Genomic DNA, 18,144 nt, shown 5'->3' on the forward strand with positions numbered 1-18,144 from the left:
AATCCTTCTGTCATGCCCAGTAAATCCCTGGAATGTAAGAAGCACAGAGCAAATAACTTAAAAAAAAAAAAAAAAAAGTGTCGTGAGCTTCAAACCGTATGAGGAAAGCACCTCTGGTGCTGTGTTTTAATGAGCAAGAAAGTCAGCATAGGCGCTGATTCGCCTTCAAAGCCTGAGGCTAGCCAGAGAGGGCAGGACTGCATCATCTTATGATTTCAGCAGCTCCTTGTTCGAAACACACATGAGCAGAAGCAACATCCACCAACCTGGTTTTCTCATGAAGATTTATTACTGGTGTGTGTACCTGGTTTGGGCTTGGAAAAGAATTAGGACTGATTTGGGCAGAACAGGGTGACCAGATAGCAAATGTGAAAAATCGGGATGGGGTGGGGGGTAATAGGAGCATATATAAGAAAAAGACCCAAGAATCGGTACTGTCCCTATAAAATCTGAACATCTGGTCACCCTAGGGCAGAAAGAGGAAGTGGCAATCATTCTGGTTGTGACATTCTCACTAGCTGTGTGAGTGGATTAGTTGGACCTGGGACTCCTTGCCTCAGCAGTAATCATTATAAATGGCCATTTCGCCCAAGAATCACAAAGTGGTTTGCAAGCTTTAAGGAAGCTTTGTAACATCTCGGGGAAGCAGGTATGCTCATTTTCCAGATGATCAGACTGCAGTGTAAGGGGGGGGAGGGCGGGTTGAGTCCCAATCCTGTGATCTAACCACTAGATCATCCACCTTTCCTCAAATCACATGGTACTGTGAGAGTCATCATCATAGGAGGAAGCACATTGTTTGTCTAGTCCAATTGGGGAAGGGGAGTATGGAGGAAATGAATTGGGCTTTAGACTGACACTTTTTTAAGCACGGTCACCAGAGAATCTGAATATCTTTCGTATCTTTGTGATCCCATTGTCCTCAGTGGAATTACTCCTGCCTGGCACTCGCATGAGAGGTCAGATTTGGGCTCTAGGTGTGGAAATCCATTGTACTCGTACTGATTCAAATTCAGCCCTGCGATGAGCAGGTGTAGGTCTCACTGAAGTCACTTGGAGTTGTGCACCAGCTTACCACCAGGAATGAAACTAGCCCCAGAAGCACTGGGGACAGTTAGTGGGTAAGAGAGGGGCTGCCTTTTCTTATTCCATTCTAGTGTTGTTTCTGCTTTTCATCCCTTCAGTATGTATGCTACCCTTGTTTTCCATACCTACTGAATGTCAAGTTCGTGCTCGATATGCTGTTTCTTCCATTTATACCACCCTTCACTGCTGATTTGACCCAGAGCTGTCCCTGGGAGTTGTCTTTGGTCTGGAGTTTTAAGTATTTTGTAAAATGGCTGTGTACGCACACGCTGTTCTCTGCATATAGTAAATGTTTCTGTGTGAAGTCTGTCTGAAACCTAGGCTCCGCTGAGATGATATTATGATTTTCAGCATGAGCAGACTCCAACGTAACTAATTCCAATACTGAACAATACAAAAGAGCGGAATACGGATCCCCTGCCACAGTCCCTTGGCTGCCTCTTTTGTAATTTCTTTACAGAGTAACTGAACCCTGAAGAAAAACAAGTTTTCAAAGGTGCCAGCCAAAAAGCAATCTCCCATTTGTGGGTCCTCTGAGGCCATCCTTCCTGCCGCTGTATTGTGCTGGATTCAACGGAGATCGTGCTAGGGCAGCAGGAAGGTCATGCCAATCCTTCTCATTCTTGCTTTAATTCTCCCCCAAAGCCCTTTAAAACTCCTAGTCTTCGGCACAAGTGCAGGGTAAGGAAAAATGCCCCCAAAGGGGTGTTTTATTATTATTTACAAATTGTTAATTTGGGGGCAACTCTACAGTGCTCTGAATGTGAAATTAGAGACAGGCAAAGAGTCGGAATTGATCAAGAAGAAGCTGAAACAGTCTTAGCTTCTCTTATGCGTGTTCAAGGCAGGAGGTGTTACAGCATCCTGGGCCTTTATTTAACAGGGTGGCAGAGCTCTTGTGTTGCCTCAGCCTATTATTATCTGTTTGAAGCCTGCAAGGAAGTGCTGACTAATTCCTGCTGACTCACTGGACCAGATGTAGCTTGTTAATTCCACCCTGGGTTTAAGGGAGGTGGAAAAGGCCCTTTGGGCAGTGGGATGTAGGGATGAGAAGTTCTAAAGGACCCTTGGGAACAGCCAAGCCTGGAAGCAAACTTGGGCTGAGGTTTTTATGTCATTAGGTTTGTTGTTAAATCCAACCTGGCGTGTGTGTGTGTTGTACCTGTATGGCATGTATGGCTTTTGTTTTGGAGCAGTGGAGAAATGCCGCCCGCTGACAGAGAGAGATCCTTGAGTACAGCAGTGAGAAAAGAATGGAGAGGAATACCAGAGTCAGTGTCCACGACAAATATGTAACTCACTAGATGGTAGGTGCTATGTAAATAAGGGGTAATGCTTTCAAAAGCAGTCACCTCTTGTTTTCACAGGTAATTTAGGTGCCTTTGTGAGGTTTACCCAAGGACGATGACAATACATACAATAGATCTGTCTCTTACCAGGTGGCGGTAAGATTCCATCTGGCAAAATCCAGAGGACCTGGCCTCAAATCTTCAAACAAGCTTTGTAACACCCTGAAAAGCCCAATGAAATCTACTAGAATATGGCTGCAAGCCAGGTGAGATGGTTTTCTTCAGCAGTCAGTCAGCAGGATCATGCTCTTTGTGGCTAGGTGTTGCCCACTTCCAACTACTGTGGAGTGTTACATGATCCTCTCTAAGCAATGTTGGACATATAACGGAAGACACAAATTACATAGTCCCTCTCTGAGCCACTGCGGAAAACTCTTCTTTTCCTCTGTGTCCTGCTCAGGAATTCCCACCATCCTGACACTTCCAAGTCTCTGCTCGAACCTAATTGTGTCCCCCAGGCCTGAAATCTGCAGCATTACTTGCCCAGTTAGGTCCGCACTCTCCCACTCACTTTTGTTAGTGGAAATTGACTGTTGCTTGGGTTGCGTTTGGTTAGCTTCTCAGGTCTCTCTTTTCCTAAGTGAATTCAGTACTAGTAAATGATGCTGGATTGATGAGTGAATTCAGTACTAGTAAACGATGCTGGATTGACAGCTGTAAAGTCCATCCACACAGGCAAAAGCAGTGTTAGCTTCCACAGTTACTGTCCCTGCTGGCCCAGTTTGTCTCCCTTGCCCCGTACCTGAAGGGAATCTCCCATGGGATCACAAGAGGAGTTCAGTCTTCATGAGTCATTTGAACTCCAGCCTCTGAACCCCACAACTCCAGTTGAGTTGTGGTGTGGAATTTGCCTATGAGATGTTGATTCCCCCACACACAGCCGACCCCCAGCTTTGTCACTAAACAGCCTTCCCTTCCAACCCAGGCTGGATTCAGACCTGGGACTGAGAAGTGCGAAGTCCCAAGCTGCTCAGATCTATATAAGCAAGTCATGTGCTACTTGATAGTTGAGATCCAGTGGTATAAAGCCAGCTAGGTACATGCCTGACATTCCATCTGGCAAAATCCGGAAGACCTGGCCCCAAACCTTCAAACAAGCTTTAGCTTTGTAACACCCTGAATAGTCTCTGCCTTTGACTAGTGACAGACTTCAAAACTGACTGGAGGGAGGGAGGCGAATATGTTTTTTTTAAAATAGCCCCATTAAATTAGCCTTATTAAAATGTCTTTTCATTGAGAGACTTCTTTTCACGATAAGTTTAAGTGTGTTAGAATGGCTCAGCAATTGCTTTTAAGTCTGAGGTGCTTTCTAAATCCAGTTTACTGTGCTGTGAAGCAGGCAAATATTGGAGTGGGGCGATTGCAATTGGTCTTGGTAACAAAGCATCGGAAACCTATCTAAAGCCTTAGATTATTTTTCTTATTAACATATCTATTGCTTTTGGCCTGAAGATCAGTTTTTCATGTTTGAAGTGAAATTGAATTGCAAACTAGCTGATAACTCAAACGCTGTAAATAAGACAGATGCTCATGCCACTCAGGGGCCATAAAATGGGAAATTTGTAAGTGCTCTTTTAATTCAACTTTTACAGCCATACAGCAGCCAGAAAAGGTCTGACTGTAGCTCACAGCTCAGTATATAAGCGTGGCATACTATTGGGTTAGTCCCTATTGTCTGCAGTAAATTCACCTTTGAGAGAACTGAGGCAGATGAAGAAGTGTCAGGAAATTGCAGTGTCTCATAATTTCAGAGCAGCATGTTAATGCTGGATGAATAAATGCTTTAGAAGAGAGGACTAGAGTTTATTAGGTTCCATGGGCCAAATTCAGATCGTAGGTGTACATGGGTCAAATTAAACATTGTCAGTGGGTGTAAGGGTGTGTGAGTTAGAATAATTTACATACCGAGGGCGTGAGTTAAGGTGTCTTAAGTCTGGGAAAGTGAAGGACTTTAGCTTAATGCGTCTTGCGTCCTCCTATTGGTTTGCCCTTCTTATTACATCCCTCTCTTCTCGTCCCTTGGCATGTAAATTACCCCAGCTTAGACTTGCTCGCTGTTCTGCAATTTACCTCACCTGACACAACACCTCTGAATAAATCTGTGCCATCTCTCTCAATGATGATACAGGAATTTGGGCCTGTACCTAATTACTGCATAACCTGGAACAAAGCGGAAGTGTGGCAAGAGCTGGTTCTAACCATCGCAGCCTGTCACCTGAACTATGCAGCTCACACCCATCTTAAATTCTTGGATGGGTTGTGGTAAAGGCCTGAGTTTTCTGGGGATCCCCTGATTGCTGAAATGGTACATAAAGCAGGTGATGTTCCTACTCTGCTCCAGACAAAGTCTGTAAGGTCAAACTCACCGCCTTCCTGGGATGTGGCTTTATTGACAAAGTAACTGATAATGCAATGTAAGTTTCACCCCAGGTCTTTTCCCTCTCTCTTATTTGGCTGTTTCTTCAAAGGAGTCTCTGTCCCAGACCCTATATCCTTCTACCCAGCAGCCCAATTCCACCTCCTTTATACATAGAATGGAATCAAAGATATCAGGAGTCAGTAGAAAACAGTCAGCATCTCTCTGTGGGGTTCCAACATCTGCTAACAGGCTGAGACAGCCGTTCCATCCACCACTCACCACCCGTGACAGAACTTCCTTACTCAGCCCCAAATTCACATAACAAACGGAAGACTTAAAAGGAAGCTGGATGGCGTATTCCCTTAGTTGCCCAGGGCAAACATTCTTTGAAAAACGCCTGCTTCCTGGAGCACTCAGGTGAGTATTTGTGCATCTGTTTTGTGTGTTAGCTGCTGATGCATCTGATGACTCTATCACAGTTCAGGGTGACTGCACCTGCACTTCCGTTCAGTGGTCCAGCCATGGCACCCTCTCTCGGGCTTCCAGTCCCCAGCTGTTGCCTGTCTTGGATGGAGATCCATGTCTCTCTTTCTTCAGACCTGGGTATTCCCAGGCAGTACAGATCCCTGGCTTCTCTTTGTTATGCGCAGCAGAAGGAGGCTGCCCAAGCACATCTGCTTGCTTTCTCTTCAGAGACTGATAACAGAGTGATTGCTACAGTTACAGGTTACCACGCAGAATTTTCTAAGCAGGCTGACACTATTCTTAAGGTTAAAATTGTTAGAGAAAACGGTTAAAAGAAAAATAAAAGAACCTACACACGTGCTAATAAGCTTACCAGAGTTCATCCCAATTCTCACTTGGGTTATGGTGAGGTAAGTTCTCCTCTCTACCCCCCCACCCTAGGTGAGTCCTTGGGGTTACAGGTTATCTCACAGCTTCAGCACTCCCATGACAAGTTCAGTCCACCCTTTTGTTCAGCTCAGGGGTCTTTGAGCTGGAGTTTCCAGAAGCAGGTAGTTAGTATATAGGGCGTATCTCCATTGGGTGGCTTGGGAGAGGGAGAATTTGTATTCCCCTCACCTCATGGCATTTCCTAAGGAAATCCACATCACACGTATAGTACCAAAAAGATCTTTGAACTTCCCTGTGCCTTTCAGAGATTGCATTAATGTTATCTTCCTGCTAAAGAAGTGACATACAATCTCTCACTACTCCATAAACATTTGCATTTCCAGTACAGTGTACCCCAGAGGTATTAACTTTAAATCAGTAAGGTTTAACTTAATCCAATAAAGTTCAGTGAGCATATTACAAGGTATTGCCAGTCCGTCACAGCCTCCACTTCTCTCCCTTACATAGCCCCCACAGCCTCTTCAGAGTTAAGAACAGTCTCTACAACCTTGCAGGTTAAGTGGTCAGAGGCAAGTATGCTGATGGCTGTTAGCAGGTGAGCTCTCCATCCCGCTGATGGGAAGCGGCTAATGCTAGGAAGCTGCGTGGCTGCTGCAGTGATGGGGGGTATATAAGTGCTGAGCTAGGATAAATTTGATGTATGCAGGCTGATCTTGACCTCTAACTCTAGGTGAATGGAGCCTCTGGCGATGCAAAGGATGCTGTAGTGATCCTGGAGAAGACTCCCTTCCAGGAGGAAAACATCTCCGATCTGCTGAAGAAACACACGAGGTTGAAGCTCCAGATGTCCAATGATATCTACAGCACCTACCACCTGTACCCACCTCCACAGCTGAGTGGTAAGCAGACAAAATGTGCGGAGACTCTCCGACACCTGCTGGTAACCTAAAGAACCATGGTGCCGAGGGTGCAGTTGGGGCTTCTCATGTCTTAGGCAACGTATTTGTGTGTTTCGGGAGGAGGGTGAGTCCAGTGTTACTGCTGTGCTGTGGTGAGGGGAAGAGAACCAGAGTGCTCACCTTGTAGTTAACCATATGGCTTAGCTGATAAAGCTCTGACTCTGAACTTGCCATCTCTTCCTCTGTCAGTGGGGCTAATGATACTTCCCCATCTCTGAAGATGAGGCCATTGATGGGAGACTGTATATAATGCAAGCTGTTACTACGTTTGGAGAATTCCTCGCATCCATACCCAGAAAATAACCTTTATGCGGGTTCTTTTGATACAGTCGAATCCCCATCACAATTTAATAGAGAGCAGCAAACCTGGAGGGGATGGAAAAGAGAGGGAGAGATGGCATAAACCAAAGAACATGCATGCTTATCCATTCCCACATTCTCTCTTTCACTTGTACTCAGCCTTGGGTTCCTTGTCCTGTGTTAGGACATCACAAATAACCTTTGGGGAGTCGCTAACCTTTCCTATGACAGCCTTGTCTCGTTCTCGGACAACATCTCACATTTTCTTTTTGTTGGGCTAACATTTTCTTGTAGGACAGGCAAGTAATGTGCCAGCAGTGGGACTAATAGATGCGTGTGATCTTGAATGTCTGGTGCACACGGGCACCTGGGTTTATCTCCCTTTTTGTCTGCTTTGTAGTGATTTCACTCTTTCATGCATAACTGGTTAATAGTCAAATGTACTAGGTCAGGAATCTCACTATCTCCTGATGGCTGTGAAGCCTCTGTTTTTCCTAAGGAAGGAGGGACAGTTTAGTGCAATAAGGGGATTTGTGGAGGAATTTGCATGAGCCTAATGAGTAAGTCACCAATCTATCTTTGGCATTTTAAATGCCCTTTTTAAGGTAGTTTCTAGGCATCAGTTACAGAATTGAGCTTGTTTATAGGGAAGACAGCGCTTCGTCATGCCCAGCTTTAGTGGCTTGGAGTTGGAGTTTCCTCCTGTCTCCCCCTTTTTTTTTTTTTTTTTTGAATTGGAGATATACCTATCTCCTAGAATTGGAAGGGACCTCAAAAGGTCATCGAGTCCAGCCCCTGCCTTCACTAGCAGGACTAAGTACTGATTTTTACACCAGATCCCTAAGTGGCCCCCTCAAGGTTTGAACTTATAACCCTGGCTTTAGCAGCTCAATGCTCAAACCACTGAGCTATCCCTCCTTTGTTACTGCGGGAAGGCTTTTTTCCAAATGGCGTTTGGCACCAGGTTTGGGAGAAACATCTCTGATCTGGTCTCAAAGACACTGATATTAGAACCATAGACTCTTTCTCTTACACTGACTAGGATCAAACATGCTGTCCAGTTTCAATCCATTAACCGTGTAAAACTTGTACCATACAGCAGGTGGCTATAAATAAGAAGCTTTTACCTTCCCATGATGTCACATCCTAATAGTAGGAAAATGCCTTAGTTCATTGCAAGAAAGCATGATAAGGTGATTGTTCCCGTTGTCCAACATAAAGAGAACATTACAGAGGCTGCTGTCTGTATCAGATCCTTTGCACGTTTACCATTCAATAATTCAAAGGAATCTTGCTTTGTAGCTTGATATTGTTTGGCAGTGCTTTTGAGTTGTCTGTTTCAGTGGGTGATGAGATGCAGTGATTTCCACAAGGTGGCATCGTTGCATTAGAATGCCAGAATCTCTTTCCACAGTAATGGTACTGAGTAATGAGAAACCTTAGGCACTGGAATTTGATTTCTCTTTTACCATCTTGCTACAGCAGTGTATAACTTTATCATTGGTCTGATGGCAGCAGTATTATTCTTCTCGATTTATATCAGGCCCAGGACCTTGTATTTAGTGGTCTAAGAATATATTTGGAGGGGGAAAAAAAACCAAAAAACCCTCAAATGGCTCTAGTTAACCCTCAGACATATTAATAAAATTCTTACCCCTCACATGCCTGGTTGTCCAATCTTGATGACAACCCATCCCTGAAAATAAAATAGAGGCCTGTGAAAAAGAGCAGCCTTGCATTTTCACCTGAACAGCACCAAATTCTAGCTTTGGAGGGACCGTTGCAGGGAACGAGTTCTGCTGGTGCAGGGAAGCCATATCTCGGCCACAGTGGATCAGGCCGTCTAAAATGCCATGTATTACATAGACTAGACACCTGTGATTAAAGACGTAATTACAGGGATGCTTACCTCTTACAGCCGTACCAACACCTGCTATGGCTCAGGTGTTGTGCTGGACCGAGACCTAGCATGCGAACAGTTGAGAATTTGCCTTGGGCTGTGTAGTTTTGATGCCAAGAATTCCTGAGTTGTAATCTCTGCTCTGCCACTGTGTCCTCTGTACCTGTAGGCAACTTACTTCACTGTCCTACCTCAGTCTACCCATCGGTGAAATGGGGCATGTTGCCTATGGGCATGTTGTGAGGAATAGTTCGTGTATATAACCCATCTGAGGTCCTTGGATGGAAGGGTCAGTAAAAGCACAAGGGGAGGGGAAATAGTTCAAGTTTGTAAAGTGCTTTGACACTATAAAAAGTAAAATGGAAATACTTGGGTGAGAGATCCCCTAGGCACTGCAGGAAGCAGTGTTGGTGACTCAATAATAGGTGTTCTTCCCTCTGAATCATAAAAAACAAATGCCCCACATGATTAGGGGCCTTGTGGTACCAGTGGCATCATCCTTCAGCTGCAACGTAAAACCCCAAACACTGCTGATTTCTGGCTACTAAAGATCCCATAGAAGGCTCTTTTTGTTGCAGTGTCCTGACTAGATTCCCAACCCAGATAATTCTGTTCTGCCTCCCTGAATTTCCCCTGACCTTGCAGTTGGCAATGGGATTCTTCATCTCCTGACCTAAATTATGTAGAGCTGTAATATGCTTTGTAACAGCTGCCATGTTTTAGCCCAGAAGTGGCTGCGTTTCTCTGATTACATTGTAAAATGATTCCTATTGATAAAGAGCTTTGGGGTGAGCGGTGCCATATAAATGATAAATTGATATTTGAAGCTTGAAATGGTGTGGACATTTTCCTGAACCGGCTTTTTCTGATGTGAATAATTTACAGCAGTAAGTGCAATAACAGCATGCAAATGGGAGATAGAGAGAAACTTGGCCATTTGGTTTAACCTCTCCCAGGCCAGGTTGTTCTAGCATGCTGACAAGACTTAACGAAAGGAGACGGGCTTATCAGTGCAAAGGGAAAAGTTTGCTCCTCTATCAAAACTACATGCTACGGCAATTCGGGGCCTGTATTTAGTGTCCAGTAGAGCGCCAGTGGCCACAGATGGTAGGAGCTTATTTACAGCATTAAAATACATTAATGACATCAAATGGCAAAGTGGAGAAAAATTAAACTAAAGCTAAGCCAAATCAGTGCATCCTAACCCGAAGGCCACTAGAGCTAGGCTCTGAATTATCAAGCATGAGGGAGTTCCAAAGGCAGTGCTGAGAGAGACCAAAGGGCAGGGGTGAAAGTAACACGGTAGCCAGGCATACTGGTAAAAGGTAGCCACCAGTACTGGCCCGTACTGCTGACTTCAACGTTGCTGCCCCTTTTGTGTCCCGCATCGGTGGCCTTGCCGGGTCCATACCTGGCAGGGACGCTGATGGGAGGGTGCAAAAGGGGCAGTGACGTTAAAGTGGCGGCAGTACTTTAACGCCGCTGCCTCTTTTACCACCCCCACCCCCAGCTGCTGCCGACAGGGGGGAGGGGGAGTGCGGGGCAAAAGAAGTAGCTGCCCCGGGGCCATGATTTAAAAGGGCCTGGGGCTCGGGGTCCTGGGCAGCACGGGCCAGGGAGCTCAGATGGACTGACTGGGGGACCCTGACCCCAGCCCCGCCCCTTCCAGGGGGCCAGAGCAGCCCCGTACCGGTAATAGCTCTATTTTACTTTCACCCCTGCCTAAGGCTGCCCCCGGAGACTCTCAGCCTAGAAACTCTCCAGACTGTCTTAGATGCCACAGTAGGATACACAGGGAAAGATGAGCTTCCTAGATGATAAGGCCTGGGACCACTAAAAGCTTTATAGAAAATTACCAATCCCTTGAGCTGCACTTAAATCTGGCTTTTGGGCCTGATTTAACTCCCTTTGAAGTCGATGAATCTCCCCATTGATTTTAATGGGTGTTGGATCATACTGTTTGTCCCTGTAATGTCTGCAAAGTGATGCTCCAGCTGGGTGAAGAGGTCTTGCTGCTGAAACCTGCGGGCTCAGTATCTGTTTTACACTTCAAACATCCTACGTCTTTGGCAGCATTTGAATGTCACAAGTTGAAGGATCATTTTCCCCTTGCGCCCTGCCATATTTTGGCCAGCCTTCCTCTCAGGTGTGTCTGAAACACTCACTTTATTACTCTTGTAAACTTTCCTTTCTAGAGTTGTCTCCTGCCTTTACAATACGTAAACTGATATCCATAATGAAACCATCAAAGGGCCAAAAAGTGCGAGTTACATGTTTACATAGTTTTTTAATATATTTCCATGTGTTGTGGTTTTGTCATACACTGTTGCCTGTGTCAGACCTCACTGATAGCATCTTGCTGTTGCTGGACCAAACTTTTAATGTAAGAGAATAACCTCCCAGCTTCCTCCAGTTAAGGCTGGGTTAATCCACAAGATTGCACTGGCATTTGCTGCCTATCCTGAATGGCTAGCGAAGTGCTGTGTGTGGTTTTTTTGGATTTTTTTATCCCCACTTCCTTGATATACCTGAAGTGAGCATGAATTTTTCTCCCGGGAAGATAGGACAGAAGCAAGTGAAGTGAGGATTGAGAAATTGCACAGGGATTTGGAAGAGACTTGAGTTCTGTTCCCAGCTCTGCCACGCACTTGCTGTGCAAGTCACAGCACCTCCCTCTTCCTCACTTCTTCGTCTGCATGGTGGGGATAGAAACTTACCTCCCTGGAGGATTGGGAGTGCCTATAAACTCTGTATAAACTGCTTTGAGATCCTCATATGGAAGGTGCTATAGAAGCACTTTGTGTTGTTGATGCGTCAAATGCCTTTCTCTGTTCCTGAAGGGGCTTGTTTATTTTTCCCTTCTGTATTTGCATTTTCTCACACCCATGCATACCCAGGCCTCCAATTTGCTTTACCCAATGAAGGAGAGTGAAAAAAACTTGGCTTAATGTGGTTTGTAGACTACATGCTGTAACTAATATAAAAATGGGCCCTGCTGAAAATGTGGGGCTAGGGGTTGGGATTGATCAGGCTAAAAGATTTTAACAGGGACTTGCATTAGCTGTGGCTTAAAGAATGGTCAGTGTGACAACTGGAACATAGAGGTTTGTCCAGGTGCATGTTGTCTCTCACCTGCTGAGTGACAACTTTTGCGTCCTGCATTATCTCCCATGGTCCTCTCTGCATCTCCACCTCCCTCTGGAAAGCAAGGAGGTCACACCTCTGAAGAATAGGGTGACCAGGTGTCCCGATTTTATAGGGCAGTCCTGATATTCAGGACTTGGTCTTATATAGGTGCCTATTGCCCCTGACCCACCTCCCAATTTTTCACACTTGCCTTCTGGTCGCTCTACTGAAGAGCCACATCTTTTACTCCCGGGAGAATTCTGTGCCAAAATGTTAAAAATTCTGCACCAAAAAATTCTGTACACAATATTTTGAAATTCTGCATACTTTATTTGTCAAAATAAAGCAATATAATTACACTGGCTTCAGTTATTTTGGTAATTTATTTAAACTGCAATACAATGGATGGAGAATGGGAGTGGGGAGTATTGGAGGAAATCCCCAACCCCCTTTGTTTAATAGTAATGTAGCTAGGTTTGACCCTTTATTTCTAGTTATTATTCAACAAATACATGCAGCCGTATGCTCAGTGTTGCATCACAGGCAACTGAAGAGCAAGTGAGGGCTGGGGAATCAAACTCACAATTTGTATTGGCTATTGGCCATCGCCACAAAGGTTCCAAACAGTTCATGGAGCACATTTTGATAGGAATTTTTTTCAGTCCAAAAATTTAGACCAGTTCTAATCACTAAAGCACCATAAGCATTTATAGGGCCATACTGTCCTTTTCACCACTCTGGCAGTGTAAAGGAGCCTTTTTACACCTGTTTTATATTCCTGGGGGAATTCACAAAGACAATGGGAACAATTCACTAAGCAGGCAGGCTGCTACATTCTGTTCTGCCTGAAGGGACAGAACCTGCCTCACACCTACCTCCTCAGAAATATCCCAGAGTCTTGCCCCTGCATGCCAAGTGTGTCATAATAGCAAGCAAGAGGGACAGAGTATCTCTCTCTCTCTCACCTGCACGACTGCCTGGCCACTCTCTATGGTGATTAACATGTATACGGCTGCTCTGGGCACCTGAACCAACCTGCTTGAGCTGCTGGGGAGGAGCTCGTGGCTGCTCTTGTGGCCTTCCTTTGCTTCCCTATCAGAAGTAATTTTTCTGCAAGGAAGCAAAAAAATCTGCAGAGGACATGAATTCTGCGCATGTGCAGTGACGTGGAATTCCTGCAGGAGTAACATCTATTTTTGTGCTTTATAATGTTTAAAAAGTCCTGCTAGAGGGCATCAGTAGGCGAGTTAATGGAAAGCTTGGAGGGGCTGCAGAGGCAACAGGAGTGCAGTATGTGCATGCAATGAATTATTGTGCCACCTTGCAGCAGGGACCCAGCCAGCTGCCTATTGCACTGCCAGGATCTGATCAGCAAGATCAGTCGAGGTACTAATTCCCTGCCATTTGTCAGCAACAGACCTTGCCATTCGGATCGGAAGTTGTCACTGTGCAGTGGCTATGTGAAGGTTCAGAGTCTAGTAAGCCTCTCTTGACTAGAATATGGATGACTTATGGGACCTTAATCTCGTCAGCTTCCTATGCCGACATCTCGTTAAAATTTCACAGAGGAAAATGTAAGTAGGGTAAATAATGAACTCGGCAAGGTGAAATCTTCCAACCCTCCAGCTCTTTTTGGCAGTTTATGTCCCACTTTCACAGAGTGAAAATCATTGTGTTTTTTAAAGGAAATTCTACCTATAAGGAAATGAGACCCTTGATGTATCAGCTGCCTTGCTCCCTGAAGAGCTTCAGAAACTGCAACACAGACTTCTCCTTTTTGAGTAGGCTCTGCAGGTTTCTTGTTGCTTTCCCAAATTTGTTACATGCTGCTCCAGGCTTCAGAAATCAATGGAGTCTAATTGCTTGATTCTCGTCTCTCTGCTGCACAGTTGGTGCTGGTAGTGTGGGTGGTCCTTCTTGGTGTCTAGCAAATTGCTGTGGTCTTGGTAGCTGCATTTGTAGACCAATCACTTTAGCTGACCCAGCTCAGAGTTTCTGGCTCTATGCTTTCCACTCACTGGAGATAACAGGCGAAGTCCCACTTAGATCTCAGAGGTTTGTAAGGCTTAGAGAAGAGCACATTGTTTTGAACGATTTCAAACAAGCAGTTGGCATCTTGAGCAGGTTCACAAGGTCAGGATGGGAGTCTGCAGGAGAAATTAAGATAAATGGGCCTGAGGTAGGGGAAACACATACCAAGGAGAGCTTGAGGCGTAATTCCTTGCCAGGTTATAATTCAGTTTTCTCTTGCCTGCATAGATGGGGCTAAACAGCATTTTAACCAAGTTATGAAATTGTGTTAGCCTGTTGCAATCAGGGATCTAAAATGATTCAGTATCTGTAGTTAAAGCATAGCTTTTTCCAATCTCTGCCCATCTGAGGGATTTCACAGTGCCCATTTCTGTAGCATCTAGGCCTCTAGTTTGTGGGAATGAAACATACAGTGGGGACTTCACTTCATTTGAAGTTAAGGGAAAATCATTTCCTGCAAACCCTTTCAAGAGAGGAATTTGCAACTTCAAACTGTTAATGCGGGAGCCTACTGTTAAATCAATTACATAAAGGGTAAACACATAGCAGAAGAATCAGTATGTTTCCTCTTTCAATTAGTTGACTTCAGATGGAAGTCTCAAAAAACAGAACACCTTTATTTGTGCAGGACATGTTCTTTTCACTTAGTGCTCTGTGGGCTGAAGGCCATGGCAGGTTCTGATTTAATCTGTAGTTTCCTGATCACTGCATGTGGTGATTCCCCCATGACCCCCGCCGCTGCTAAGTGAAGCTGATGCTTCACCCTTCTATGGTATAAGGCTAATAAGAACATAAGAAGGGCCGTACCGGGTCAGACCAAAGGTCCATCTAGCCCAGTATCTGTCTACCGACAGTGGCCAATGCCAGGTGCCCCAGAGGGAGTGAATCTAACTGGCAATGATCAAGTGATCTCTCTCCTGCCATCCATCTCCATCCTCTGATGAACAGAGGCTAGGGACACCATTCTTTACCCTTCCTGGCTAATAGCCATTTATGGACTTAGCCACCATGAATTTATCCAGTTTCCTTTTAAACATTGTTATAGTCCCAGCCTTCACAACCTCCTCAGGTAAGGAGTTCCACAAGTTGACGGATGCTATTTTAATTAAAGCTTGTTAACATACTTTGGGAGGCCTGGAACGCTGATTAAATTTCTGTGTGTATATGGTCAGACCTGGGTTACCTTAAGTGAATGACTTTCCCTCTCTGTGCCTCAGTTTCCTATCTGTAAAATGGGGATAATAACTCTTCTCTATGTCAGAGGAGTTGTGTGAGGGTTCATCAATTAAAATTTGCAAAGCTTGGATACTGTGATGATAAGTGCCATGGAAATGGCTAGTGTTAAGATGCAGGTCCTTGGTCGTAGCTGAGAGCACATAACTTAGCTAGGTGGGTGTAGCTTGACAACACAGGAGACTGAAGCTTTCTGTATATGCTGTTCAGAGGCTTTTATTTAAATTACTGTTGCCTTTAATCAACCCACAGTTACCTTATTACCAGGCAGGATTCTGACCAAGTCGTAGTGCTGAGGATCAAGTGATTAGACTGACATCTTTTATTGAAGATGCAGGACAGATCATCAGCACAGTTTGGCACCGTGGACTAATTCTAACATTATACTCCATGATCCCAGAGAAGAAATTTGTAGCGTTTATTATGCAGATGATTTCTAACAGAGTAGTGACCATCAAGTGTAGAGATGGTTCGAATCAACCATGTCATATGAACAACGGACTTCCCCAAGGACCTGTATTGGCTCTAATGCTCTTTAATATACATACAGCTGATCTGCTGCTCATCTTGGCAACTCAATTCGTGTATGCTGATGACATCTGCCTGGAAGTAGCCAGAAGGAGCTTTGAGGAGCTGCAGTCCTACCTGTCATGTGATCTTGACCCCTTGGCCAAGTACTTTTCAAAGTGGTGACTTAAACTAAATGTACTAAAAACTGTGCCATTTTGTTTCTGTCTCATCACCTGAATCTCATTGACAGCTGCGGGTCCTTCTGAACAACCAACCGATCATTTTTGAACTGTGTCCTACTTATTTGGGGATAAAGCTTGACCAGGCTCTGTCCTTTTGACAACACATCAGGAAGACAGGTGGTAAAATCCAGTCGAGAGTTGCACTCCTCTGCGGGTTTTCTGGCAACTCATGGGGTGTTAGCACTGCAATCTTATGGAAATCTACCAATGCCCTAAGTATTACACCTGCTGAAAACAGTATGGTAGTTTGGGGCTTGCCTGGGTTCAGCTTCTGCCAGCTGTTCTTCATCCAAGAGCTGATTCCATCTAAGAATTAGGCCGCCTTGGGGGTAGTGGTATGGGCATCTGTGGTGAAGGATTGGTAAAGCTGTGTATTGCCTATATATTGCAGTCCGTGTGGTCTGACAAGTTCATCTAGTGAGGTTGAAAAGAACTAGAGGGGAAATGACATCTTTTCTCCCCTGCGTTTCCAGCGAATTTGAGTAAAACTGTGTTTACAAGACTAAATAAATAAATAAAATCTGTGTGCTCTACACTCAGAATAAATCCATTCCTGTCTCAGTCAGGTTTCACTTCCTTGCTGTTTGTGGGATCCTCATCCTGTTAGTTCTGCTATCATCCATCGAGTTTTCTGGGAAAACTGGAGTTGGCAAGACTTGAATTTCTTACGCAAAAAAGAAGCAGAAAAAAACCTTTTCCAGGCCTCCTTTTTTCAGCACAAAGAAAAGAATAGGATTGTGTCCTCTTTTTACTTTCTTTGGAGGCCATGTGTGTATCGTTGTCCATCAGGAAAGAGACACTGATATGTAAAGTGGGAAATTCATTTGAAAATACTTCGGTTACAGTTAGCTTTTGAGTCATGCAATGAACGCTATCTTGTTGGAGTCAGACCTTGTTCGAGACACTGGCTCTAGGGGGCAGTGGGGACTTGCTGTTGGAGAATGTTAACCAGTTTCCTCCATCCATGAGTGGCTTAATAATCAGAAGAGCAACGGTTTTTAACTTCTAAAAATCAAAAGCAGTTTCCATGATTGTTTTAAACCAATCATTGGTCTTGAGAGAGATCATTTAGCACTAAGCCTTTGTGATCCATCTACATAGATCTGTGGAGACAAACATTAAATATTCTTTTAATGTGCTTCAAAAACTGGGTTGAATTGATTTCCCTAAAACCAGTACTCTCTGTATACTGCTGGTTTAAACAAGTTCCCTGCCACACGTTAATGCCTGTTCAACAATTTTCTCTTTCTCATTCAATAGGCAACTTGCTGTAAGTTGGAAAGTTTGAATTGCTGACAAAACACAACCCATAGTTCCCTAGCTAACGTTGCTGAATAATCGGAGAGCAGAGTTTGCTTCCACAGCAGAAGTAAGGGTTTCTCATGCCAAAGGCTCCGTGAGTAAAATCCAGATCAATTAAACTACGTATTTCTTAACTTTTTATTTGTGCTGGTCTGTTTGTGTAGTTGACATCTGGTTTCTTTTAAGTTACTATCCAGAGCCTGTCATTCATATTTTGTGGGACAGCATGAGTATTCCAACTGTGCTTAGTAAGCAGTGTTTCCAAGTGCCAACAAAAAATGGTCTGAGCTAGTCTAGCCACTGAAAGATGTTGCATTTTCTGGAAAATCTACAGGGTTTATGTGAATGGCACCTGGAAGCACAGTTGTAGTTCAAGGTCTTTCCTTATGAACACTGTTTCGGAGGATGTTCTAGTTAGCTATGCACAGCTATGCATTTTAATGATTAGCAAGTTCATGGGTATCTGTCATTGTGTGTAGGAGAGTTGAGTGCTTCCGCAACATATGGAGAGTGAAACTTACTACTGTAGTCTGCTGAACTCCCTCACAGTAGAATATCGGTGATTTGAATTCTAGTGACTTCACTCTGCTGCTGAGCACATGGGGCGGAGATGTTGCAGAGGAGAGTCTAGAAGCTAGGGAGAAAATGATTGTCATACAGGACGTGATACTGCTTCCTACAGATCCAGGTGGTACCCTGTTCCAGGCTGCAGAAGCAGAAAATGCTCTCAAATGAGCTGCACCATGGCAATCTCTTTACCTTCGAGGTGCTCTAGCACTTTCAGGTCTCTCTCCTTTTGTCAGTCTGTCCCTATCTGGACCACACTACATGCTAAAATGATTAGTAAAGCTTTCAGCAGCAATGCAGGATGGGAGGATAGAACCTGGAAACA

At 44.5% G+C, this 18,144-nt stretch overlaps 1 protein-coding gene across 1 annotated transcript in view; it reads left to right on the forward strand.

Moving 5' to 3' along the window:
* Positions 1 to 1,580: 1,580 nt before the first annotated feature.
* The window catches only part of DCPS (decapping enzyme, scavenger), a 49,643-nt gene continuing 33,079 nt past the window's right edge, over positions 1,581 to 18,144 (forward strand). The window contains exons 1-4 of the mRNA XM_032770003.2: positions 1,581 to 1,767; positions 2,283 to 2,393; positions 2,526 to 2,641; positions 6,380 to 6,548. Of these exons, the coding sequence (XP_032625894.1) occupies positions 2,627 to 2,641; positions 6,380 to 6,548 (184 nt within the window). The 5' untranslated portion in view covers positions 1,581 to 1,767; positions 2,283 to 2,393; positions 2,526 to 2,626. The remainder of the gene's footprint in view (positions 1,768 to 2,282; positions 2,394 to 2,525; positions 2,642 to 6,379; positions 6,549 to 18,144) is intronic.

This window comes from Chelonoidis abingdonii, chromosome 18 (genome assembly GCF_003597395.2).
Source record: "Chelonoidis abingdonii isolate Lonesome George chromosome 18, CheloAbing_2.0, whole genome shotgun sequence".
Lineage (NCBI taxonomy): Eukaryota > Metazoa > Chordata > Testudines > Testudinidae > Chelonoidis > Chelonoidis abingdonii.